Source organism: Ambystoma mexicanum, chromosome 13, assembly GCF_040938575.1.
Source record: "Ambystoma mexicanum isolate Mex_15411 chromosome 13, UKY_AmexF1_1, whole genome shotgun sequence".
NCBI lineage: Eukaryota > Metazoa > Chordata > Amphibia > Caudata > Ambystomatidae > Ambystoma > Ambystoma mexicanum.
The window spans coordinates 282,544,247-282,570,810 of NC_090938.1; the positions used below are offsets into that span (position 1 = coordinate 282,544,247).

At 48.6% G+C, this 26,564-nt stretch overlaps 1 protein-coding gene across 1 annotated transcript in view; it reads left to right on the forward strand.

Moving 5' to 3' along the window:
- The window catches only part of NUTM1 (NUT midline carcinoma family member 1), a 308,696-nt gene that overhangs the window by 93,790 nt on the left and 188,342 nt on the right, over window positions 1-26,564 (forward strand). The window contains exon 2 of the mRNA XM_069632625.1: window positions 21,720-21,848. Coding sequence (XP_069488726.1) covers window positions 21,720-21,848 — 129 coding nt within the window. The remainder of the gene's footprint in view (window positions 1-21,719; window positions 21,849-26,564) is intronic.

Sequence of the window (26,564 nt, forward strand, 5' to 3'; positions counted from 1 at the left end):
CCCACAACTACCACCAACTGCTACTACCACCACTCCCAACTACTACTACCACCTTCTAGTCTATCGCTATTCTACACACTGCTTACTCTCACACGTGAACACTCCACGGACCACATCTACCCAATAGCCACTGCACTCCTTTCGCTCTTATCTCTTGTCCTCACCCAACTAACCCATACCAAACCACACACACACTTACTTAAATACCCCACCCCCCAGGATTGAATACTTACCCTATCCAATAATTTACCTTACTTCAGGAGGTGTGACTGGGAAAGGGCTTGGGAAGCTTCACATGAGCACATAAGGGCATGTAAGCGCCACCCGTTCTCATGCCCTACCGCTTGCTGCATTTACGGCCCAAAGAGAGACTGTTGTAGGGGACTGTTGTTCGCTGTGTGTTTTTAATAATAAAATCCAAGGTGGGCTAGTGGGTCTTCTATGGCCTTTTTGGAGGCCCTTCTTTATTAGAGAAACTGTCACGAACATGGATTGGCCAGAACGCAGAAAATAACCTTCTCAGGAGCAATACACCTCCAACCCACAAGGAACGATGCACCTGGATACCCTGTGGACCCTTACCCATACTCGGGAGTGCTACGTGACACAACCCCTTTCTTTGATGTCAATGATACAAGAGCTGCATAGGGTGAAAAAAGGCATACTTAGTATAGCGAAAAAACTTAGGAAAAACACATTACTTATATCATATAGATTGCCTGAGGTATGCTCAGCCACCACTTTCTATTCTAGTTGGTACTGGAAGCAAACAGCAAGCCAAGAATAAAATAGTCCAAAAAATATGCAAGGGAAACTAAATACCTATAGGAGACACTAAGTCAAAGCATAATAACGCTTTGGAATAACGAGAGGGCCCTTGGCAGGAAACAACCATTGCAAGAATGGTGTGTGGAGGGAGAAATCCCTCTTTATACTATTGGAATATTGGTCAGATGTTCACTGGGATGCTAGCATATTGCGTGACCTGCATATGTGAGAATAGGTCCCTGCTGCATGTTCACGTCTCAAAAAGCGTTCATCCTTTATGATGAACCTTTTGTGCCCCCTCGTTAAAAAACCCTCTGCAGACCCCTCCTGCCCAGCCAACTACCACCCCATTTCCATCACCCCCTTCCTGGGGAAACTGCTTGAGAAATTGACCCTCCCCAACTCAACTCTCATACCGAACTTGTTGGCAGTCTACACAACCACCAGTCTGGATTCCAAGCATCCAGAGGCACGGAAACTGCTCTTCTGAACACCTGTGAAGAACTGCTCGCATCCCATGATTCCAACTCCCCTGCTGTCCTCATCCTTCTTGATCTCTCTTCTGCATTTGACACAGTGAACCATCCCATCCTCATAAAAAGGCTCCAGCTCCATGCTCGTAATTTAGGCATTCACTTTAATTCCACTCCACTCTCTCCTTCTCCCACCATATCTCTCTCACTTCTCGCACCTGTCGCTATCACCTCTTCAATATTCGCAAAATCCATCCCTCCCTCACCTTACATGCTACCAAAATCTTAATCTCCTCCCGCCTCTTCTACTGCTCTTCCTTATTCTTTGGACTACCTACTTCTCATCTCGCCCCCCTCAAATATATCTACCATTCTGCTGTTCATACCCTCTGTCTCCTTACCCCCGCGACTCCATCTCTGCCTCCCTCTCTTCCCTTGCCTGGCTTCCATTTCACTCCCAACTTAAATTTCACTTTCTCTGCCTCGTCTTCAAATCTCTCCATGGTCTTGCTCCCCCTTATCTCTCCTCTCTTTCTACTCTCCCTCTCGTTCCTTTCGGTCTGCGGACCATTTCCTTCTCACTGTTCCCCCGGCTCCTTATGCTCCCTCCCGTTTCTGCTCTTTCCAACTCCTAGCCCCTCTGCACTGGAGCTCCCTTCCTCTTGCAATCCGCTCGACCACCACCTTTTCCTCATTCCTCACCTCTCTTAAATCTCTCCTTCTCCATTATCCCCCTTGAAACCCCTTCCCTTTCCTGCCTCCCCTCCCTCCTTTTCCTTCCCCCCTTGACCATCTCCCTCCCCTCCCTTGCCTCCCACCCTCAACTTCCCCCCTCCCTCCTTGCTTCTACCGTTACTGTTTATGTTTATGTATTAAGTTGTTCAACTGTACAGCGCTTTGGTGTAAAGCGCTTTATAAATCAATAAATACAAATACAAATACAAATGATACTATTGGTATCTCTCAGCGGGCACTGGACTGGCTTACCTCCTTCCTAACTGACCATTTCTCCAAACCCATTCTGGGCCCTTTCTCCTCCCCTACTTCCTCCTCCACCTGTGGCATCCCGCGGGGCTCCATTCTTTTACCCGGGCTCTTTAACATCTACCTTTCCTTGCTAGCACACCTCATTTCTTCCTTCTCCCCCAACTTCCAGTGCTACGACGATGACACACAACTCTTCTTCAAACTTCCTACTGACACTCTTGCACCTTCCTTCATCCCTGACTGCCTCTCTGCCATCCAGGCCTGGTGCACTGCTAATGACCTCTGCCTCAATGGCAGCAAAACAGAGATTCTCCTTATTGGGTCTCCTGCACCCTAATTCTTCCCATCACTCTGGCCTTCCTCCATGGGCTCCCCCAACCCCCTCCTCTGAAGCCAAGAATCTTGGAGTCATCTTCAACTCCTCCCTTTCCTTCTTTCCTCATATTCAGAACATTGGCCCTCATTACAACACCGGCGCTAAACCATGGAGCTATTAGCACCATGGTTGGTGCTGGTGTTGTAACGGGTCTGCCATGGTTCAATGAGGAATTACCACCCCATTCCAAGGTTGGCGGGGCGGTAATTCCCCATTGAACCATGGCCCTTCCCCATTCCCATTTTCACCTCACAGGGCTCTATGGGAATGGGGAAGGTGCTAAGTTTGGTACCGCAAATTGCGGTACCGTACTTAGCACCAAGGTCCCTTTGCGGGTCCCTACTTTAACGGCTGGTGTAGACCAGCCGTTAAGGTCGGGTCCCGCAAAGGGACCTCGTAATCAGGTGCTAATGGGTTAACGGCGCCGCAGCCTTTTACGGCGCCGTTAACCTATTAGCATCAGGGTCGTAATGAGGCCCAATGTCAAGAAGTCCCACTTTCAGCTCCTCCTTCTCAAAGGAACTCTAGCCTTCCTCACCTTTCCCAAGATTCTCAATGTTACCCATGCTCTAATTCTCTCCAGGCTACAATATTGCAATAGCCTCCTCCTTAATCTTCCTTCATCCACCCTGTGACCCTTCCAGGTAACCCAGAACAGGGTAGCAAGACGTATCCTTGGCCTCAAGCCCAGGGACTGCATCTCTCCTGCCCTACAAAGCCTTCACTGGCTCCTGGTCTCAGCACAGATTAAATTCAAATCCCTCTGTATCATCTATTAGGCTATCTGGGGCCGGGGAACACTCTGTCTTCAACGCTTCCTGACCAAATAAAATACTCCCCTTCTAGACTCTTGCGTTCCTCAGGCACCAATTCCCTGTGTGTGAAGCGGTTTGCTAAACAGAGAGCTGGTGGTCAATGTCTTTCCTCAGCGGCCTTCCTCCTGTGGAATAGCCTTCCTCTCCCTCTGCGTCTTGAGCAGGACGTCCATAACTTCCAAAAAAGCCTTAAGACCTGTCTCTTTACCTCTTTCTTCTCCTCCTCTTATCCCGGCTAATCATACAGTAGCGTGACCGATGTGCAGGGCCCTTACGTATCCTCAGGGCCTTGACACCCCACATCTCTTATCCCAGCCGCTGTCCATTTACTGCACTTACTTAGACTCACCCTCCCCAAGGAAGGTTGCACTTATGTTCTTCTCTCCTTAGCACTTCACCTTCAGCACTTCTCCATTAGCACCACAGCACCTATCCCTTACCCCCGCCCCTTTTGCACATTCTGAACACTCTCAAGGCATAGTAGGTTTGTCTCCCCTCCCTGTTATTCTCATTATTTGTTTGTACTATTAATTCAATGTTATTTTTGTTTTAATTCATTTCCACCTTCCCCTGTCTCCACACTGGTGCCCTGTGGGTGCTTTGAAACAGTTTTGCTAATTGTATACGGGCCTAACAAATTACCAATAAATAAATAAATGGACAAATCATTATTCTGCATCTGTGAGCATGTTGAGACCTTGCGGTACACCCTCAAGGAAGCTGTCGCCATGGTGCGGCTTTGGACGGGAGGAGAATGGCTCACTGAGGGCAGAGGGCCTAACAGAAACCTTCCATAGTGGTTTAATTGCTTCCCCTGTCCACTAGGGCTCCTCTTGTCCCAGTAGCGTCTGTTGTGGTTGAAGTCTTCCCATAGCGTACCATTGGCTGGTTGCGACAGAGTCCTCCTTGGCCCCGGCTGCCGGCAGCTGTTCGCATTTCCTTGCGGCACCAAGGCTGCCACCACTTGCGGTAAGGGTGCCTGCCCTCACGCTGGCACCTTAAAGGCATGTTGGGTGTAGGGCTCCCTGCATCCTTGACAAAGCTGTGACGTACATGCCAACATTCCGACGCACCTGGGAGGGAGATTTCGTCAGGAAAATCGGGAGATGTAAATTTTCCCATAGGAATACATTGGGGCTAGTATGATTATAGGCGGGAGAACGTGAAAAATAGCAATATTTTTCACTGAAAAGTCCGGTGTCTCCTGCCTAAATCGTTGGCATGTATACTGTGACACCGGCCTTGTCACACTGCCATTTCTTCCGATTTTTATGACTTATATAAAGTTTTTATACTGTTCTGTTTTTATACTTGAGTTTTACTTGTATGTTTGTGTTTAGAAATCTATTTTGTTTTTTATCCTGGTTTGGTCCTTAACTTTTCGTTTACAGAGGGAATTCTTCTCAAGCCATCATGGCAGTGAAGAATCTGGTAGCTGATTTGAGAGGATAGAACCCAGCAGCTTATTGGTGGATGTAGGCAACTTGGAACAGATACCAACATTCTAAACTGTTTTTCATTGTCCTTCCTTGAACAGGAAGGTCCTGTTTCATTGAGTCTCTGAAAATAGGTCAAGATAAGTTTAAGTTCCAGTTCAGGACTCCTTTTGAAAGCCACACTCAGATCAGGGACAAGACTACAAGTTTATTTGTTGGGAGCGCTTCGATTTAAGTACAGAAGAAAATAGTCTTCAATGTTCTCTAAAGAATATTCATCTGTGTTAAAAGCTCTTAGTTTAGGTATTAAGTTAGGAATGGTTGAGGTAGTCATAATGTTGTAAAACCTCTCAAGTATCTGACAAGCAAGAAGTATATTCACGCATCATGAGCAAACAAGATAGAGGATCGTTAAATTGCTAGTGCGCATGATTCCAGGAGTAGTAATAGAGCGTTTTAGTAGTGAACGATTCTTTGAACGCTGTGTTGCATGTATAATAGAATAGTAGCATAGCGTCTCAGTTTTCAACGAATCTGAGAACGTAGTGCGCAAGTTTCATTGATTACCAGCAAGCGTTTTGGTGGCCTACGGACTCTGATGCCCAATGCGCATGTATCTTAAGGCAGTGACAAGACAAGGAACTAATTTAAGAATTTCCGTTCATATTTAAGTTAATGCCAGTAACGAACAGGAAGACATTACATTACTTTGAGTGTGCACGCTCAAGCTTGTATCAGCCGGTCGAGCGTTTATTTGTTTTCATGGCAGTGTGCAGTATCATTTGTGTACATGAGCATAAGTGAACGCTATTCTTATGTCAAGTGAAACGCAGCCTGAAGGGTGTGATGAGGGGATGTGGGGCTGCGGGGCTGTGCCTGGCCAGGAAGACGGGACATGCGTTATGCTAGCGCGTAATCAAAGACACAGGCCCTCATTACGACCCTGGCGGAAATCGAAAAACGATGGCGGAAATGCAATACCGCCATCGAATAGCGCTCGGTGCGATTATGACCCGTCACCGTAAAGTACGATGCCATTAGCGACACCGTAGTGAACGCCAACGCTAACTGCACCAAGTACGCGCACGCGCGCCATGCAAAACCGTAATTACCACCATGGCGCAACGGTACGCGAATTCTGACCCTAGCGGACATTTACCTAACGTCATCAAGCATGGCGGAAAGTACCATTCCGCCATGGTGAGAAGTACGGCATCGCGAACCAACCGTAAATGGCCCTACTGAGTGCCTGTACACCACTCCCTGGCCACATTGCACAACTCCTCGTAGGTGCAATGAAGTCACACAATGCAACCAGTGAAATGTACAAGTCACCCATGCATGCCAACGAACAAATGAATGTAGGGGCTCCAAGTGCCTTGTGAGTGGCCATCCATATTTGCCATGTCACCATTGCCGTACTGATGCAGCACAGGCATGTGAAGGTTCAAGTACAGCAACATGAACTGAAATATGAGACAAAACAACAACAGGCCCCCCATCGCTTGACACCAGTGTAAGGCAACATTCAAAGCAGTATCCTGAGTGAGACTGCACCAGCCCTGTACTCCTGCCAGTAAACAAACCAACCATCAGCATAAGCATGTACCACACAAGTTGGCAGAGTGACTGAGCAGCTAGGCTCATCTCAAGAGGGGCCAATGGGAGCTGCAGGGCACAGATGGCACGAATACAGAAGCTATTCCAATGGACATGACCTCAGTCTCCCTCCAAGAAACGCACGCAAACACAGGCACCTGTGACCAGCCATATTCTGATAATCACATCATTCCACCAATCCACCTGGCTGACCGGCATCTGTTACACAAAAGCTAATCCCCCGCCCCTGAGCATGACATCATTAAAACAGTCATAATGGCAGCCCCTATCCCTGACCTCACTGGGCTTCGTAGGCAAACGCGCCCAGTACAGTACCACGCAACTATACTCAGAAGCCGGAACCCAATGCAGATCTTCTCACAATACATCGCTCCACAAATAGGAATATGCTACATTACTTGCAAAGAAGAACGCTACAGAACGCTTAATATCAGAATAGACATTTAATGCACAACAAAATCACCAAGCCCATACAGCTATTAGGTCATGAACTCCAAAATATATTTCATTATTGTGGGCTGCATCCGCAATAAATGACCAGCTTCTTCTTGTGTGACGCCCTGTACCTTCATGGTACACAGGGGCTACATTCACGTTCAAAAAGGCAACATGGAAGCGCCTAGAACCGCAGGGCCGTCCCATTAGGTAGGCACTAGTCCAGCTGAAAGGTCGATATGTTGCTCCTAGCCACTAGTACTGCGTAAGGGCATGTGGCCCATTGGCGATCGTCCCATAAGATCGTAATGGTGCTCCACTAATTAACACGAAGCAGCAGGTGTCGGGAGTAAAAGCCATCTGCAGGAGTGGCATACAGATGGCAGCGGCAAAAGGGGAGGAGATACCTGTCACCCAAATGAAATGAAAAAGAATAGTATGGGCATCAGAACTTCATTTGAATTACTCACTCCAATGATCACACTAAATCCACAGCCATATGCATGCTAGCCCACTCAAAAGGATTATTCCCACCCAAAAATCACTTGCGAATCATAACTATATAAATCGAGGTGAAAACACTATTACAAACGAGTGTTTGTGTGCATGCGTCTGTTAAAACAGAATCCATTAGATGGGATTAGTAACGTGCATAGACACAAGTGTTTGAAGGCGCGTCGAGACAGGGAGGGTTCAACAAGGGCAGATAGACGATGGTCCCACTATGGCAGCCCTGCATCACATAGCGCAGGGGAAGTGGATAGATTCCAAAAAGCCATGTACATGGCAAACTCTCTATTAAATCATCTGTCCATGCATCCATACATCATTCCCTCATCCCGGTATGAAAACGCCTGATTATTTACTCACATAACATGTGAAATTTCCATTGAGTCTGTGCGTAATGCAGTCTGCAAAATCCACTGTGCTCCAGCCCGGAATTCCAGTGTTGTGAAGTAACATGTATTTGGGAACGTCCGGCCTTATCGTCCACTACGCTATTGCGCATCCCATACTATTCATATCAATCATTGCATTCTCGCCATGGCCCCTGTCCGAAGGACATTAAACAATAGAACTTTATATCTGCAGTCAGACCTGTGGGCGTCTCCTCGCCGCTAGCTGAAAACCGAAAGCGCTGTCCTTCGAATTCCTCATTTGCAACATCACGTCGAAAAGGCATCTGTGACCGCTCGAAATCACAAATTCATCCATGTAGTGCGGCAGTGTGTGAAAATGGCAACTGGCTTCACTCACAAATGGGACGCCCCGCCCGTCGGTGAACCTCGGTACAGTGCTGCATGAGGGTCCACTGTTAATCGAGCACTACATTCCACTGCCCTTCACAAGTTTGTTCGCGACTGTAAAGATAGTATGTGAAACAATAGGACCATAGCAGAATGAACATATGAACCAATATATCACTGCCATCGGGATTAAATACATGATTGTAATAGCAAGATGCCATGCGTCAAATTGCAGCGTTGTGTGCGGGACGTGCTCGCCCAAAGGGGATTGCAGCTTGCACAGGTGGAATGAATCACCACAGGTGGAGGCTATACTGCCTGAAAACACATAAATTGCACACCCAACCCCCTCCCACAACCACACCCACTCCAAAATGCTACCGGCAGGACTAGCGATGTTGGCCCTGGGGGACCTGATAGCACTGCAAGTACTCCAACTTCAAGAAGAAGACGAACACCAACTACTACAACAACCGGCCGCACAGAGGAGACGGAGGAGGAGGAGGAGGGCAAGGCAGGGCCAGCAAGGCCCACCAGCACAGCCACTACCACCACTCAGGCAGCCCGCAATCCCACGCCTCCGAGCTCATCCGTTCAACCTCACTGATGAGCAGATCCACACCCTCTACCGTTTGGACCGGGACACCATAACCGCCATTGTGGACATGACACACGCTGACCTTGTCAGCATGATAGATAGCCCAACCGCCATCCCACCCCTACTGAAGGTGGTGTCTGTACTACACTTCCTGGCCACAGGCACCTACCAGCACACAGTCGGACAGTTGCATGGCATTTCACAGCCACTGTTGTCACGGACACTATTGCAAGTGCTCGATGCCCTCCTGAAGCACGCAGACGACTACATCTCTCTACCAGGCTCGGAGCAGGAAATTACAAACACAAAAGTGGGATTCCATGCACTTGCCGGCATACCGGGTTGCATTGGTGCCATCGACTGCACCCATGTGGAATTGGTTGTCCCACATGCCATGGAGGCCCAGTACCGCAACCGAAAACAATATCATTATCTTAATGTACAAATGGTGTGTGACTCCAACAGGATCATTACACATTGTTGTGCCCGATTTCCTGGATCAACCCATGATTCTATGGTCTTGAGGAACTCTACAATACCACGCTACATGGAGCGACACGCAGGGAACAGATCCTGGCTACTCGGTGAGTCTCATTTCATGCATGATAATGTGGGGTATGTGATGCGGCAATGACCTGGCAGGAAGGGGGGGGGGGTGCGGACGTAGCAATGTCATTCCACAAACATCCTTTATTGTCCACATACAGGTGATGCCGGGTATCCACTGAAGAGATGGCTCCTTACACCACTCCGGAACCCACAGAACCAGCATGAGGAGGACTACAACCATGCCCACTCACGTACCCGTGTAGTCATAGAACAGGCATTCGGCCTACTGAAGGGTCGTTTCCGCTGCCTCAGCAGGTCTGGCGGGGCACTCCTGTACCGCCATGAGAAGGTTGCAAAGATGGTCATGGCATGTGTCATGCTACACAACATGTGCATACGTAGAAATGTGCCCATGCCCCCTGACGCAGAACTGCAAGCACCTGAAGATGGTCATGATGAGGGTGGGGATGTGGCAGCACCTCAAGGAGTCCGCGAGGCACAGGAGGGCCGTGAAATTCGTCAGATTATCATAGATTCATGCTTCTAGCACTCACGCCTGGTGGCTGATACATGGACACGGGACTTGTGGCACTGTGTGTGTCTGGAACATGCACAATATGGACTGTACGCCTATAAAGGCCTCGAACACAAAGATCAATGTCCACACATCTCATTGGATGATTGTGAAATGTTTATAGCATATGTGAAATTATGTTACACACCCCATCGACCCGCCACCCAAGTAAGCCCAACACACCCCCTCCACCCTCCTACCTCCCCCCGAACACCAGTGTCCAAAGATGCTCATTATCAGTGGGCAGACGCTATTGCAAGCCCCCTCTCCGGGTATCAGGGGCACCCCTGCCTGTGGAGCGCAGGTTCCTCCCAGATCTACGTTGGGGGCTGCCCTGGACGGAACTTGCAACGGATGATGTCTCTGCCTGCTCACGTCCATGCATGTCCCTAAGGGTTTGTGAGAGCTCAGTGAGCACACGGCGCACAGCGGCAAGTTCAGCACATACGTCTTTGGACGTCGCATGCAGTTCCCCCCTCAGGCTCTCGGTGCTTCTCTCCATTTGTACCCTCAGGCTCTCGGTGCTTCTCTCCATTTGTACCCTCAGGCTCTCGGTGCTTCTCTCCATTTGTGCCCTTAGTGTCTCTGTACTTCTCTCCATTTCTGCCCTAAGTGTCTCAGTAGATGTTTCTATGGCTGTTTTAGTACCCCCACATTCATCAGCATGCTCCTTGAGGAGCGTGGCCAGTTGCTGCTGTTGCACGATCACCTGGTCGAGGGACTGTTGCCTCTGCTGGGCCATGCCCATTTGCGGTGGTGTCACAGAGGGGCTGATCACCTCATGTTGCCTTGCCACAGGGCTTGTGGGGGATGGCCAGTCGTCGTCTTGTGGGTGCCCCTGCGTGGTATCCTCATGGTGTACGGGATGAAACAAACAGGGGGATTGAGACAGGTCATGGATGGATCCTATATCGACAGCACCGTTTTCTGTGTCGGAGCATGCTGCCATTAATGCAGTGTCACCTATGGTGCTGCTGCCACCAGAAGCAGTGCCTTCTGTGGCATCCATTGGGGGGACCTGTGGTGCTGCTGTTGTGGGCATGCTGGCTGCTGGGGTGCCTGTTGAAGTCCCCTCCTGTGTGCTGCCACTTGATTTGTGCTGCTGCCGTGTCTTGATCCGTGCAGCTGAGGTGGAGGGTCTTTGGCCGTTGGTCTTGGCCCTCTTTGCAGGTGTGCTGGTAGGGGTGTCCTGGAGCTCGTCATTTGAATCGGACCCTGTGGTGGAGTAAAGGAGGGCGAGCGTTATTAATGGGTCTGTGGAAATTGGAATGGCAATGTATCACATGCATTGGGGTGGTACCTGAGGGTGATTTGGGTCAGGGCCTTGGAGGTGGTTTCATTTTTGTGTGGATTGAGGATGCAGTTGTTTTGCAGCCTGCAGTTAGGGTGTGCATGCTGCACGTGTAGAGGGTGTTTTTAGGATTTTTAATTATTTATGTATTTATTGTGACTTTTAAAGTGCGCTATCAGGCCAATGTATGTGGACGTTCTCCTGGACATGTGTTTCTGTTGCACTATGTGGACACATGGTACTTCACATGATTGGACATTGTGGATTTAGCATTGTTTTATTTGGCCCACCTACCTGATTCTTCGGATGTCTGCACTCCTTTCTCCATCCCTCCGACTCCCTCTATACTCTCCATTCCAATGGTGGAGGCACAGATTTCTTCCCAGGGGGTCAACTTGATGGGTGATTCCGATCCTCCCCCGGTAGCTGTGGCAATGTTACGGTTGGCTGATAGTATGCTCCGTACGCGTATCCGCAAGTCGTCCCATCGCTTTCTGCATTGCTGTGGGTTGCGGGGTGCGGTCCCCACCGCACTAACCCGCTGTGCCACCAGGGCCCATATGGCCTTCTTGTTCGCAAGTGCCGTCCTGGTCATTTGCGTCGAGAAGACGACGGCAGCATTCTCCTGGAGGGTCTCTGTGAGCACGGTGAGTTCCTCATGGGAGAAGTGGACCTGCCGCTTGCGGTCGCACGCTTTTTTCGCTACTTTTCCCATTTTTATTGTTTTCACTAGGGTGGATAACGGGTTGGGATGTGTCTCAGGGTAGGATTTTTAATGGTTGTGTTGGGATTCTGATTTTATAGGTGTACGGCGTGCTGTTTCCCGTTCCGGGACCATGTTTTTACTTCCGTTTCCGTATATTTACGGTCACCGTCTTTTCCGATTGCCGCTCATTACGGTGACCGCTATGATGGGTGGCGGAATTGCACCTAGGGCGCCGTACGACGGCGGTGAGGGGCGTTTTGGGGACATTTCCGCCATCGCGGACTTTGCACTTCTGCCATGGCGTAGTGCTCGTTCCCGATGGGTCCGAATTAGCCGCACTTTACTCCGTCGTGCAATGGCGGAAACGCTATTTACGCTATGGCGGTCAGGTCAGTTACTTTCCGCCAGGGTCGTAATGAGGGCCACAGACATGTTGGCTCTGGTGTCAGAGCGGAGACTGCCTTTCGCTGGCTTTCCCCCTCTCGTTTATTCTCTCGCCCACGTGGTACATGTCACGTGGATCACACCCCCCCCACAACTTGGACAAACAAACAAACAAAACAAACAAAAACATGAATTTTCCAAACATTGTGGTAGTCTTTCATGGTGCTCGCCAGGGTGCCAGTCCTGTGCGTTACAACTCACGCATGTCTGTAGACGCTGTTCGGGATGTATCCTTGGATTTGAGTGGAGGGTACCAGCTGTCTCCAGAGTGAGTATTGTTCTCCTTGCTCCCTGTGTGAGGTGGCTGATCTGGTCGGACTCTGTTCATTGTCACAGGGTGTAGGGTCTCCTGAGTTGGTTTTTCTTTCTGTTCTCTCGCTGGTGATGTAGGCTCAGTCCACAGAGAGCAGGCCCTCAAAGGGGTTCTGTCTTCTTGGGATTCCTCCCACAAGGTGTGTGGCATCCGCTTGAAGTGGGACACGTTCTGGGTGACTGTTTTGGGTCCTCGTGTGGCCGTGGCTAGCCCGTGCTCTCGATGGGTGATGGTCCAAGGGAGAGACTCATATGAGAGGGCCATCTTTCGCCTTGGCGCTCGGTTTTTCACCAATGTTGTGTCTCCTACTTGGAGGTCATGGGGTGTGGCTCTTCTTGACCTGTCTTCCCTTGCATTGTGCTCTTGTCTTCTGCGTTCCGTTTGTTCCAACTGTGGGGGTTGCCACAATTGGTGGAGGAGCAGCCTCGCCTGGATGGGTACCCCAAACATAAAGGCTGCGGGCTGGCCTGGGTGGCCGAGTGAGGGGTTTGTCGATAAAATCGAAGAAACCGGTATAGTTTGGGTAGCCACAGTCGTCTTTTGTCCTTAGAGATCCTTAGAGTTGTTGATAGATCCGATAAATCTTTCTGCATCACTGTTGGACTAGGCCAGCATGGTGTGCTGTGGTGGTGACGGATCCCCATGTCATTGACGAAGCGTTTGAACTCTTTACTTGTGAACGGCGGGCAATTCTCCCTCTTTATCGATGATGGAATGCCGTGGACAGCAAACATTTTCTCCAGCGCTGTTGTAACCATGGCTGCATCTGTTGAATTGACCGGCCCGACTTCTGTGTACCTAGTGTACTTGTCCATGGCTACCATGAGGTAGGTCTCGTTGGCGATTGTGCAGAAGTCGATGCTTACTGCGTACCAGCAGCGCTCGCTTCTTGGGGGACAGACCATGGGCTCTGGCGGTCTGGGCCGGCGGGTCACTAGGCATGCTGTGCAGGTTTCGACAAGGCCAATAACCTTTTGCTGTATCTGTGGCATCTATACTCGCGATTTGAGGAAGGCTTGTGTCTTTATGATTCCCTGGTGGCCCTCTTGCGCGAGTTGAAGCTCTTTCTCGTGGAGGTTGGCTGGCATTACTATGCAATGTACTTTGAGGATGAGGTCTTTTAGAGACACAGACAGCTCATGGTGTATCCCAAATAGGGCTTGTATCATCTCTTGTGCTTGGGGTGTTCTATGGGCGACAGCAGTGAGAAATGTTTTCCACTCGCCGGTTAATATCGCCTTCTTGGCCATTTGGAGGCAGAGGTCTCTGTCTGTATCCTCTACAATTTCATCAAGTTTCATTGCTTTGAGTTTGACACAGGCTATTATCTGGCATACATGCTTCTCTGTTTCCTTGGCTGCTTCGCGTTCTATTGCCGTGGCTGGTTGGGGGTGTCACGATAAAAAGTCTGCAGGGTTGTTGGAACCCGGCTCAGTATTGTACTTCGAAGTCGAATTGCTGTAACTGAAGCATCCAGAGTTTGATTCTGGCTGGGGGGTGCAGTGCTGACCCTTTGAATGTTGGGACTAGGGGTTTATGGTCTGTCAGTACCTTTAGAGAGTGTCCCAGGATGTAAACGTGAAAGTGCCTGCACCCCCATATGATGGCAAGGGCCTCTTTTTCTATATGTGCATAGTTTCTTACCGTAGGGGTGAGAGCTCTGCTGGCGAACGTGATGAGGACAACCGTTCCATCTGGGTCTGTCTGGGTGAGAACGCCTCTGAGGCCAACGGGACTTGTGTCCACCAGTAGCTCTGTCTTGCGCAATGTGTCGAAGAACGCCATGGTGGCATCGCTGGATAGCGAGTCGTTGATCTTCTGGAAAGCTTCTTCCTGGGTCGCTCGGCATTCCCATGTCATCTTTGCCTTCGTGAGCTCTCGCAGAGAAGTAGCAATAGTGGCCAGGTTGGGGATGAATTGCCTGCAGTATGTTGCCATACCTAGGAAGCTACGGACCTCGGTTGCTGTGGTGGGGGCTTGAGCATTTTTTACGTCTTCTACCTTTCCCAGATCCAGGGATACCCCTTTCTCATTAAAGATATATCCAAAAAAACTCAGTTTGGATTTGCCAAATTCAAATTTTATTCATGTAGTGTTAGCCTGACTCTTCTAGTCACTGTAGTGTGGCTGCACGTCAGATGTTGTGTTCTTTTTCTGTTTTCCCATAGACCAGGATGTAATCGCTGACATTAGTGACTCCTGGGAGGTCCTGAAGTACTTTGCGTATTTCGTGTTGGAATACTTCCACTGCCGACGAGATTCCAAAATTGAGCCAGCGATATCGTCTCAGCCCAAGATGTGACGAGAACGTTGTGATGCGTTGTGATGTACCTTGAGTCCTTTGCTAGATGGATTTGGTTGTACCCTGATCTTAGGTCCAGTTTGCTGAAGACAGTGGCGCCTGTCAGGTCCAGCTCATTCACTTTTAGTGTTGTGTCTTTCCCGCCATAATGCCACATTGGGCAGGTGCATATCGATGCATATTCGCACCGCTTGGGGCTGTTTGGATTTTGCTGTCACCACCATCGGGGACACCCAGGGTGTGGGGCCAGTGGTCTTCTCGATTATTCAAAGGTCCTCTAATTTGTTCAGCTCTGCTTCTACTGCCTCATGTGAAACAGGACTCTCCGGTGTCGGACCACCCTTGGTTCTACCGTGGGGTCGATGTGGAGCTTTACTGTCCTCCCTTTTAGACACCCAATGCCCTGGAATAGCTTCCTGTGCTTAGCTAGTAGGTGATCAATTTCCTTAGACTGGATTGCGAAGGTGAACAGTATTAGTTCTAGTCTTTCCATGGTTGGGCAGCTGAGTAATGTCTCAATTCCTGCATCAACTACATAGATGTGTGTCTTGCAGCTCTTCCCATTGTGTGTGAGAGTGGTTTTGAAGTACCCCATGACTGGGAGGGGCTTCTTGCATCCATACGCGAATAGCTGTACAGGCTTTCCCCGCAGGGGTGGTGTATGTTCGAACTTGTCGAACCTTGTGGTCGGTATGACATTCACTGTGGCATCAGTGTCAATCATCATGGTCACTGGGATGTCTCCGACAGCGACTGTGCAACTGCAGTGTGATCTGCTGTCATTGGTTTGCCTGCCGTGTGCCGGTTTGACCACTGATATCATGTGGGCCTTTTCCCGCCTGGAGTTGCGGTATCGGTTAGTGCGATTTGGGGACTGTTGCCTACCCGACTGGTTGTTGCCGCTGCTGCTGTCTGTGTCTTCTCCTTCAATTGCTCAGGCCCATCCTTTACGGGTGTCTCGGGTCCGGTCGGGCTGTCTCCGCTGGCAGCGGTCGGGTTGCCTTGGGTGGAATGTTTGTACATTCCTGGACCTTGTGTCGCCCCTCCAGTCTTGAGCTCTCCTCTGGAGTGAGTGGTCTTTGGTTCTCTGGAAGTTTAGGCACACCAACGCATAGTGGTTGATCTTCCCACACTTGTAGCACAGGGTGCCGTATGCTGGGCAGGGTTCCCCTTAGTGTTGCTGTCCGCCACAGCACAGGCTTTCTCTGGGCTTGCTTGTGGTCTGCCCTTGTTGGAGTTTGTTCTGCCGCAGGGCATTGATGGTGGTCATGCTGTTGCGTGGTGTTTCCGTGTCTAGTGGCAGGCGACTGGTTATTTGTTCAATTTCTGCCACGTGCTCATCTGTTCTTTCCCATTGTTGCCCCATGGTCAGGATGGTGTCTAACGGGAGATTCGTCTCCGACAGGATGGACCTCTGAAGTTTTTCAGAGGAGATGCCATGTATGACCTATTGCCTAACTGCAAATTCGTCATCAGGGAAGTCTCGCCCGATGGCGAACTCACACAGCCGACCGTGGAAGTCATCAATGCATTCCTGTGGGCGTTGTCTGTCCTGGCTCATTTTAAAATGCTCGAAATCTGGGCTGACCTGGGGCTTGAATTTCCTTGTCAGGACAGCCTTCACTGTCTCGTAGTCATCTTCTTTGCCCCGATTTGGGAGTGCGTTGAATAGTCTAAGCGCCATAGTGCCAAGCTTAAGCATAAGGAATGTCCTTTTCTTTTCTTCAATGATAATATCGCATGCTTTGAGGCTTAGTTCAAATTGCCGGATCCAGAGCTCCCAGTGGAGTCCTGCACGGCGACCAAAAGGCTGAAAGGGCTGCATGAACGTTCCTTGCGTGGTATCCAGCCATGTGCTGGTGTCAGGGTTCTGGTTCTGTTGCCTCAGCGGCGTTGCTGCGGTGTCATCCGCCATGATGTGTGGTGCGCGGGCAGGCACGCACGTGCACTTGGTGCCTTTATCCCCTCAGGTGTGCCTTGGCTGTCATTGCTCAGCAGCCTTGCTGGCTGGGTGCTCTGCCAGCAGCTTTGACTCTGGCCTGGCAAGTGATGGATGCAGCATTGGCTGCTGTGCTGTTTGGTGGCGGCTGCCTGCTGGTGGGCCACTGGATTAGGCTTGAGGGGCCAGTGCTGTGGGAGGGGCGAAGCGGCTGTGAGGGCCTGGGGCCAGATATGCTGTCCTGGGCCTTGGGTTGCTTATGAGCTGGAGGCTTGAGTTTTCTGGCATGTGGGATGCCAAATGCTGGTGGGTGTGTAGCTGGTAGACTGTCTTGGGCCCTGAGTTGACGGCTAGGAGTTCCAGCCTGCTGGTACTGTGATGTAAGTGGGGGAGGCAGCTCCTGGCGGAGCGCGGCTCATGCAGCACTTTCTTGTCCTCTGGCATTCTTCCGACGCCCAGGCACTGCGTCGGGGATGGCACGACTCAGCGCTTTGTCAGAGGGCCCTGGGGTATGGTATTGAGCCAGTGCGATCTGTCATTATGGGTGGGGGCTGCAGCGGGTGAATTTCCTTTCCCCTGCCACTGGTGACAGTATAATGAGGGGCCGTGGGGCTGCAGGGCTGTGCTGGGCCAGGAAGACGGGACGCACGTTAGGTTAGCGCGTAATCAAAGACACTGGCCCTCATTAGGACCTTGGCAGAGAACCATGGTGCTATTAGCACAATGGTCCATGGCGCTAAGTTGCCAACTCCGCCATGGTGGTTGGCGGACTTACCGCCCCATTCCGACCTTGGCGGGGCGGTAAGTCCCCAATCCCCATTTACCCTTCCCCATTCCCATTTTTGCCCCATAGGGCATAATGGGAGTGGGGAAGGCGTTAATTACGCCACCGTAAATTACGGTGGCGTAATTAACAACAAGGTCCCGTAGCGCCATGGATTTTACCGCCTGCAAAAAGCAGGCGTAAAAATCACCATGGCGCTACGGGAACTCGTACTCAGGCGGTAAGGGTCGGCGAAGTTTACGCCGGCGTAAACCCCTTACTGCCTGGGTCGTAATGAGGGCCACTGACATGTTGGCTCTGGTGTCAGAGCGGAGAATGCCTTTCGCTGGCTTTCTCCCTCTCATTTATTCTCTCGCCAACATGGTCCATGTCACGTGGACATCACAGAGGGGAGTAGCGTTTAACGGAAACAACGCGCACAGAACCTGCACGTTAGGAAAATGTTCTGTAAACTCATATATCATGAAAACAAATATTTACATATATTTATCATACTATGCTTGCTAAGAGGAGTGACAAGGATTAATGATCTGGGAAGTTGCAGTTCAAAGTCCAAGCTACAAGTTCAATAATTTGTACACTAAGAGAAATCAGTTGCAGGAAGAGACAATTTCAATTACCAAAAGGTTTTTTGAGACTTTATTTTGAGTTACACAAAAAAGATTCAATTTAAAGCTCAAGTTCAGACCCAGAGTTAAGAAGAGCTTTAGCTATCCACTCAATAGTCGAATAGGTTTGCACAGGTACTGCTTGTGGTTAGGGGGGAGCAGAGTGAGAGGTTAAGGGTTGCTAGAGTGGATCTAATTACAAGTTTTTTTTCTCATCCTCTGCAGAAATTCTCCTGACTGAAGACAGGAAGTCTGTGCCCTTTTTTTATTTGATCCACGTCACCTTTCCCCAGCAGTGTGTGGATTTCAGCTGCATTTAATTCAGTTGTTGACCATACATCTCAGGGGATCTGTGGGGTTCAGCAGCTCCTGTGGACAAGAAGCAACGGGACCCAATAGCTCACTTTATTTATTAAAGCCTGGAGTAAAGAGTATGTTTAGCCTTATGAAATCCATGTATTAAAGTCCTCTGCATTTCTGCTTTTTCCCCTACTAATACTGAATCATACTTATGTTTTGAGTTTTCCATGGCCATCTTCCAATTAGTGAAGTTATCATGTGAATGTAACTTGGTTAAGTTATCAATCGGGCCTTCACGTGCATGCAATACCTGCTTACAGGCCATAAGACTACACCATGTTCTGTTACACCAAATGCCCAAGTGTTCCTAATTAATTTTGGCTATAATTTCCTGTAACAATATTTGTCCCATCATTAACTCCAGTAGTCCCCATAATAGTGAAATGTTAAGGTTAAATACAGTTTTTTTTTAAAATGAAGAATAACTTATCAAGTACCACGCTTTTATGATAGCTCGTCCAAAGACAAAGATGCAATTAATCATGGACGCAGATGGATACAATATACGTGTAAAGCGTGCATGTATATTTTTGCATGTTCTACCACTTAACATCCAAAAGTGTTTCAGCTCCAGATAGTCTAGTCGTAATGGTCTTTCAGTATTTGTCTTTTAATTGATAAAAAAATAGATGCAAGGATACTTGGTGAATCAACAGCCCATGTCTCTTGTAGTTATACAACTTCTTGTTCCCTGAAGAAGTCATAGGGACAGTCCATTTTACAAGCAGATGGGGAGCAGGTGCAAGTGGATCTAGGTCACCTGGCCTAAGCCCCGCCCACCTGGTGCCTTCCTGCCTGCCACTCTTTTTCACCACTTAGCAAGCCCCGCCCACCTGGTGCCTTCCTGCTGCCCGCTCTTTTTCACCACTTAGCAAGCCACGCCCACCTAGTGCCTTCCTGCTTGCCGCTCTGTTTCCCTACTCAAGGAGCCCTCCAGCTTCTTTTCCTTTGCAGATGGGGAGCAGGTGCAAGTGGATCTAGGTCACCTGGCCTAAGCTCCGCCCACCTGGTACCTTCCTGCCTGCTGCTCTTTTTCACCACTTAGCAAGCCCCGCCCACCTGGTGCCTTCCTTCACCATCACTGTCTTGTGGCCAATGCTGGATTTCACTTTTATGGACTTCATTCATTCACGGTGCGTCACTCTTTCTCAACTCTCATGCTGGACTTCCTTTGCATCTTGTACTCATGGTGGCCCTGAAACATGCTGTTCCCATCTTCATCTTGTATTCTGGCTTGCAACATTATGTGTTAATACTGACTTCTGCAATTGTATTCGCTCTTCACTCCTGCTTCTCCACTCTTTTTCACTGCTTACTCTCTTTTCTCTCCTCCTTTCCCTTCTCCCTAGTAGATACTTTTGGTTAGAGAGAACCAGCAACCAACTGCATAATTCATGTTTCTTTCAATTAGTGCAAACATTGTCCCATCCAATTGGTAGCCTGGTTTCTCATTTCCCATCAACTGTACAAGTAATTAATACTATGTCACGTGTGTTGTTCCCCAGCCATCCAGTTTGCTTGGCTTCTACTTTATTCTTAACTGGTAACACATTATCATCAGGGTCAGCAATACAAAGATTGGCAAAATGTTGTGTTATAAGCAGTCAATAACACATTTATGGAAGCAATCAAACTGGGGTCTGATCAGGTTGAGGATCAAAATAGAAGACACAAAGGCCAATTGAGATCAGTATAAAATAGGATACGAGGAGCAGGAGCCAACTGACCAAAGCTCTAGTTAGGAACTGACCAAAGCTCTAGTTAGGAACGAGGTTGACGGCGGGACACAAGGAAGGAGGAAGGGGAAAAACTCAGACAAAATGAGTCGGGCCCATGGTGAAGAGGGGCACAAGAGAACGGTGCAAGTTTGAGGAGGGTGACGACCAGCAGTGGGAGACATCAAGGAGGAAAAGCTATCAAACCCATGGAACGTCAGGAACCTTGTTTGGGTTAGTGAGAGAGGGTATGTTGGGTGAAGCTTGTCTGCTATACTCCAGGGTGAGCTATCCATTATTCCATTATTATGGGACTTGAAATAAAAACAGCCGTACCTATGAGGGTATTTGGACACCCCCAAACCAATCTAGGAGCTTTGAATGAGGGACAGGCAGGGCGAGGGAGCAGAGGGTGCTGGAAACCCTTAAGCCTGAGAGACAGTCATAGAAAGAAAAAACATTGCAGGAAATGCTTAAGGCTTAAGGCTGGTAGAGAGTGAACAGAGGGTACAGGAAATCCCCAAAGCTTCAAAGACAAGGAGAGCAAGCTGAAAGGGTTCAGGAAACCCTCACATCTGTGACAGAAGACAGAGAGACCCGTGTGCTGGAAGCCGAAGGTTGTAGGCTGGAATAAAGAAGATGGGTGCGGGAATGCTATAGCTCAACCTAAGAAGGCTAAGAGGGCCTTGGGAACCAGAAGCAAGGGAAAACATGAAAGTCCCACCTCACTACTTCGGGTCACTTTGGGTGTTGTGGTAAGCTAAAGCATTTAGTTTAATTTGCAAATCCTTTGCTTCCCCATTTTTGCTATTTTACCATTTGAGTTAAATTCTTCACTAAAAGGTTTACATTTTTTAAAGTCAAAGGGCCTCATTATGAGTGTCCCGGTCCGGTAACAATGTTGCCGGTAAGCGTACCTGCAGCGTTGTTACCGGACCGGCACACTGCGAGTTCTGTGAGCAGCTGCCGTCCTGCCCCCCAGGGCGGACCTGGTGGGCTGGATGGCAGCCGCTCACAGACTTTGACGGAAGCATGCCGTGCCAGTGCTTCTGTCCTCCCCAATCCTGTTGAGTCCTATGGGACTCACTAAGGGAATGTGGAGTAACATTTTCCGGTGCCTGACTTCACATACCACCGGCACGGCTACTGCTGGAGTTGTAATGAGGCCCAAAGTCTTGGTCTGAAAACTTAACCGTCCCACTGACGTGGTGTCCTATCCAGGTGTGCTCCTTTTGGATATACTCCCTTATGCAGTGCTCAGTTCTGATTCCTTTTCCTACAGGTCATGCACAATACATTGTGTTATCTAGCTACGCTCTCTTATGGTATGCACTGTTTTCTGCAATGTTCCAATATTTTGCTTGCCATTCCTTTCCTAGTCCTGTGTTGCGCTCCCTGGCCCGCCTGAAGCCTGAGATGATGATTGAGGAAGGAGTACCACGTGCTATTCAGGAGTGGGAGAGGATCAGCAACTATGACCGAATGGTCTTTTACGAGATGGCAGAAAAGTGAGTTACTCTGCTACATATCTATCATGTCTATCACTGTCTATAATGTCTATCAAAGTGAGTACCTCTGCTACATGTCTATCACTCACCTAACTCTTCTAACTCCTAACTCCTCACACTTATCAACCCTATGCTCCCTTATGTCCATGTGGAAGGTAAGTGAAACCTGGATTGAAAATCCTTCTAAGGACAAGCTTCCACACTGTGCTCTCTGACCCATCAATATGTGTCCCCCAACATACACAATCATACATTCTCCCAGCCCAACTAACCTTCTTTAAATATGGACATACTCTGTTTGCCAGGAGATCCTGAAATCAGACCTCATATTCCCCTAGGAAGTGAAGGCAAGTGTCTCCAGTGCTGTCTATCCACAATCATACTTGATAGCTCAGCAACCTACCCCTCCCAACTCTATCAAAATCACACATCCTTTTTATTTATAGTGTTAAAGGAGTGGTACGCTCAATTAAGTTTTTAAACACTGAAACAATCATCAATAGCACCTTGGAGAATAGCAATTTGTAAATATATATAATATATGTCATCTATGTAAATATATAAATTAAACAAATGCTGACATTTTCCCCTGTGGTGAGCTGCGAGAAACCATTTTAGAATAAATGGTTGCCTTGCTGCAGCAACAGTAACAAGGATACAAAGAAACAAGAATACAATGATGACTGAAAGTCTTACATTATTCAGGTGCTTCTCCATCCTGTCATGTAGCACATGGTCACATTGTATCACCACACTAACTGGATCTCTCCCCATTTCTCTTTCTATCCCTCCCCCTCTCTCTCTTCCCCTCACTGCCACACACAAAATAATGTTCATGTATGTCATCAACTATGTAGTACAGTGGTTAAGTGTGGCTCTATCTTTCCATTCAGATAGGATGTAGCCTCACCTGAACAATGTCAGACCTTCAGTCAATAATCTAGTCTTGTCACTTTGTAACAGTTGCTACAGAGTGAAAAAGATTCATTTTAAAATGGCTCCACACAGCCCCCATTTTGGTGGCCAACTCACAGACATGTATATAGCATACTGCTACTCTCGAAGGTGCCATTGATGATTACCTCACTGTTTTAAAACAAAAACGATCCATGATTCTACTGCTTTAGCATAAGGAATCAAATAATATCTCATGTATGCTTTAATCAAATCACCCACACCCTAACTCTGTCCATAAAAAGAAAGAATACTTGTGATGTCACCAAACCCAAGCAAATGATCCACACTTTCAAACTCGAGGTCTAGCTAATTAGTGGTGTAGGTGCTGCTCAGTACATGTGCCTAACAACACATGCTATAGATTGCCCAGGGGGGTAGGGGTGTTTTAGTCCACCTTGGACACCTGGATACACCAGTCTTGTATGTGCAATGCCTTTTTAAGATATCATCTGGTGGGCAGAGGTTCAGAAGGCCAGCCTAGTTTCTTGAAACAGGAAGGGATGAGGGTGATCGAAAGACCACAATGAGCACACACAGTAAACAACACTACAAATTACTCTGTGAGGTGTATATCAAAACTACATATACATTTATTAAAGGCTTTTTAAATCAAACACAAAGCAAATATCAGCAGTAATAACTAAACCAACACAACACTACTATTAAACATATATACAGTTACCAATGGCCGAAGGAATAGTGCAAAATAAGGGTCCACAACCTGTGCAGAAAGGGAGCATACAGTGCAAATAACGTTTAGGCAGTCCTTCACTTATCAAACCCTAACTGAGAGGCAGTCCAATCCCTAAGAAGAGTGGAGCCTTGCGCTCAAAAGTACTTTCGGTGCTGATGCACACGATTGTGTGGTTGGGCCAAAACTGGGTCTCTTGCGGGGGCTGTAGCAGCTCAGGAAGGCAGGTGAGGCAGTGAAAAATAAGTTCCCACTATTCGAGGAGAGACTCGCCAAGTGGGCAGAACAGGATCCACGTGTTGGGAATAGCTCTGTAGCAGAGGCTACCTCGATAAAGAAGATTGGCACTCAGGGGACACTCATGCATAAAAATGGATGGATGCGCCAGGGGCCACTGGCAAGGGTTGAAAGTACTCACCCACCCTCGGTGCATTCCGGACCAAACTTAGGCAGTCCAGTCCACTTCGGTCGCAGGTTCAAATCCTGCAGTTGCGCGGTTCTGTGGCTTTAAGGGGCTGTGTTCCAGGGATAATTCTGTGGCGGGTCAGTGGTGATTTCTCTGCTCCTGATAAGGGATCAGGATAGTTCCGCTGCAGTGAATCTGAGGGCACAGAGGGGCACAGCAGCAAGGCACCCACGAAGTGCGTCATCACAGCTGGGCGACACAGTGACCGCGTGTGCTCGGGTTCAGGCATACTCTCCTAACTCCAGATCTAGGAATACTAGGTGTACGAAACTCGCTGGCAGAGTGCCTTATACCCGAGCTCACAGGCTGCAAATGCTCAATTGTCAACTCGAGAAAGCGGCGGCTCCAGTGCATAGGTCCAGTGCAAGCTGGTCAGTTTACTGGTTGGCCCAGGAACACTTCCGAGAAGGATCGCTTACAGATTAAGGTGGTGCCGAGAATAGTTAGGCCCACTATTCCAATGGGTCAAAGCACCTTTTCAGACCTTCTAAGTTTGATCAGAAACAGAGGGGTCCAACGGGACGACAACAGGCTCAGGTGTGCCAAACCTTCCAGCGGGTCACCAGCGGTTCCTCAGCTCTGCTTCTTGGTTTCAGTATTCTTGGCTCCTATCCTAACTACGGTGTGAACTCAAGAGATCGACCTGGAATGTGTGTAAGATGCCTTCTCTTATCCAGAATCTTCTTTGTACCAAAAAGAAGAGGACCCAATGAGAGATCTGCTCACATACAGCAATCCCAGATGTGGACCAATCACGGACCACGGTGGTCCCAGTCGTTCCCAGCACACCTGACATCCTGGCACCCAGAATGTGTATTGGAATCAGACAGTCCAGCCCACATCCTGGAGGCACACACACAAGGCATGCAGAAGCCTGCGAAAGCTTCGGTTTGTGGTGGGGTCTGCATCACCAAATAAGGATTTTCCCGGGTCTGCTCGACCTCGGGAAGGCAAAAGGAAAAGATGGACAAAGGACAAAACAAAGGACCTTGTAGCATGGGCATTTTGGGCCCTGGACAGTAAACGCTGTATGGACCACACGAAAGGGTTAAAAATATATGAAAAATAACAGTGGCCACCAGCTCTGTCCAAGGCACATTTGTAGTTCTACCGAAAAATCCTTTCAGGTTGTCTAGGGGCTTAAAAATGAAAGGAAGACCCCATGGCACTGTACTGTAAGGTACTTTGTGCACTGATAACATGTTTCTAAGAACTAGCAACAAAGTACAAGACTAAGGGAAACAAAGTATCCCAGTACTGTCTGTCTTTATGGGCATGTCAGTTTTCCCATAACAAAGTGAGCGAAAGCGCAGCACAGCAGACGGCTCTCCACTGGCAAAAGTCAGGCTAGGATGGTCAGACAACAGCAAAAAGCTGGGGGGTTCACAACTGGAGGGAAAATTACACATACATGGAAATCTTTCCCAACACCATCCTACAAGGATTGCACAAAAGCCTTTGCCATCGTTCATTGCTGCTGCTGATTGACATTATAATAGGAAATGCATATGGTCCTCATCCACTCTCCTTTATAAAAATCAAGTGCGTATACTTGGGGTACGATCAGTACGATTTGGGTGCTTCGGTTACGATCATGTGTCCTACATGTATGTTATTTTTATAAGAATGACATTGTCAGTAAATATTTCTCTTTTGGCAAATTTCCCTGCACAGTGCCATGGACCCCAATCTTGTTTCTTTTGTTTTTTAACCTGTCCTGACTTTTTACAGCAAAAGGAAACCTTCAGCTACACTCCACTGTCCTTTTTGCTCATTTGTTATTGTGAAACTGATCAGTAGTGGAAAACTATTTTTCACTTTTGTCTTTTTACCTTTTACATTTTTGGTAACTTTTTAGTCTTGCACACAGCATTTTGCAATGCAGTGCAGTGGGGATACTTGTTTATCACCCTAGTCTTTTACACTTGGGTTTTTATGGTTACTTTTATATGTGCCTAAAGACAAGCTGGTGGCAGCAGATACATGTTTACCATGTGTGTGCTAATTCTAGTGTGCACATTCACGTTTACCATGTATGGCTACTAAATGTGGCCATTGCCCTAAAATGGCCATGCTACAAGAATTCCACTTCTTCTTTGGCCATAGTATTGTTTGTCCTTCGTCCTGCCTTGCCAGGTCAGGAAATCCCATATAAGGTCATGTGCTTGTCCCCAGCTTTAGCGGGCTAATGATGACTGTGTGTGTTTGTGGCCCAGCAAGGGGGTGGGACTGCCTGGCCCCATTCCACATTCCTGGAGCCAGAAAGTCTGAGTGTCTGGCATGGGTGAAACCAGTATTTGTCCCTGTTTGGACAACTACTGGCCACTTGGTGCAGATCCTTACCATTAGTGGGTTTGGAATTGCTTTCAGGCTGGATTTTGCATAAGAAGGGGACTCCTGAAGCCATTTCTTCAGATCAGAGTTGGAGCCAAGAATCCTGTGTATAACACAGCTGACTGAATATTCGAAGACGTCTTCTGAAGAGGCCCACCATCCCTTCCTGCATCTGACCCGGTGAATCCCTGTTGAATTACCTGATCTGCGAAGGCCCTGTGTGGGGCTTCAACCCCTGGACTATTGGGACCAACTAGTCTCAACATGT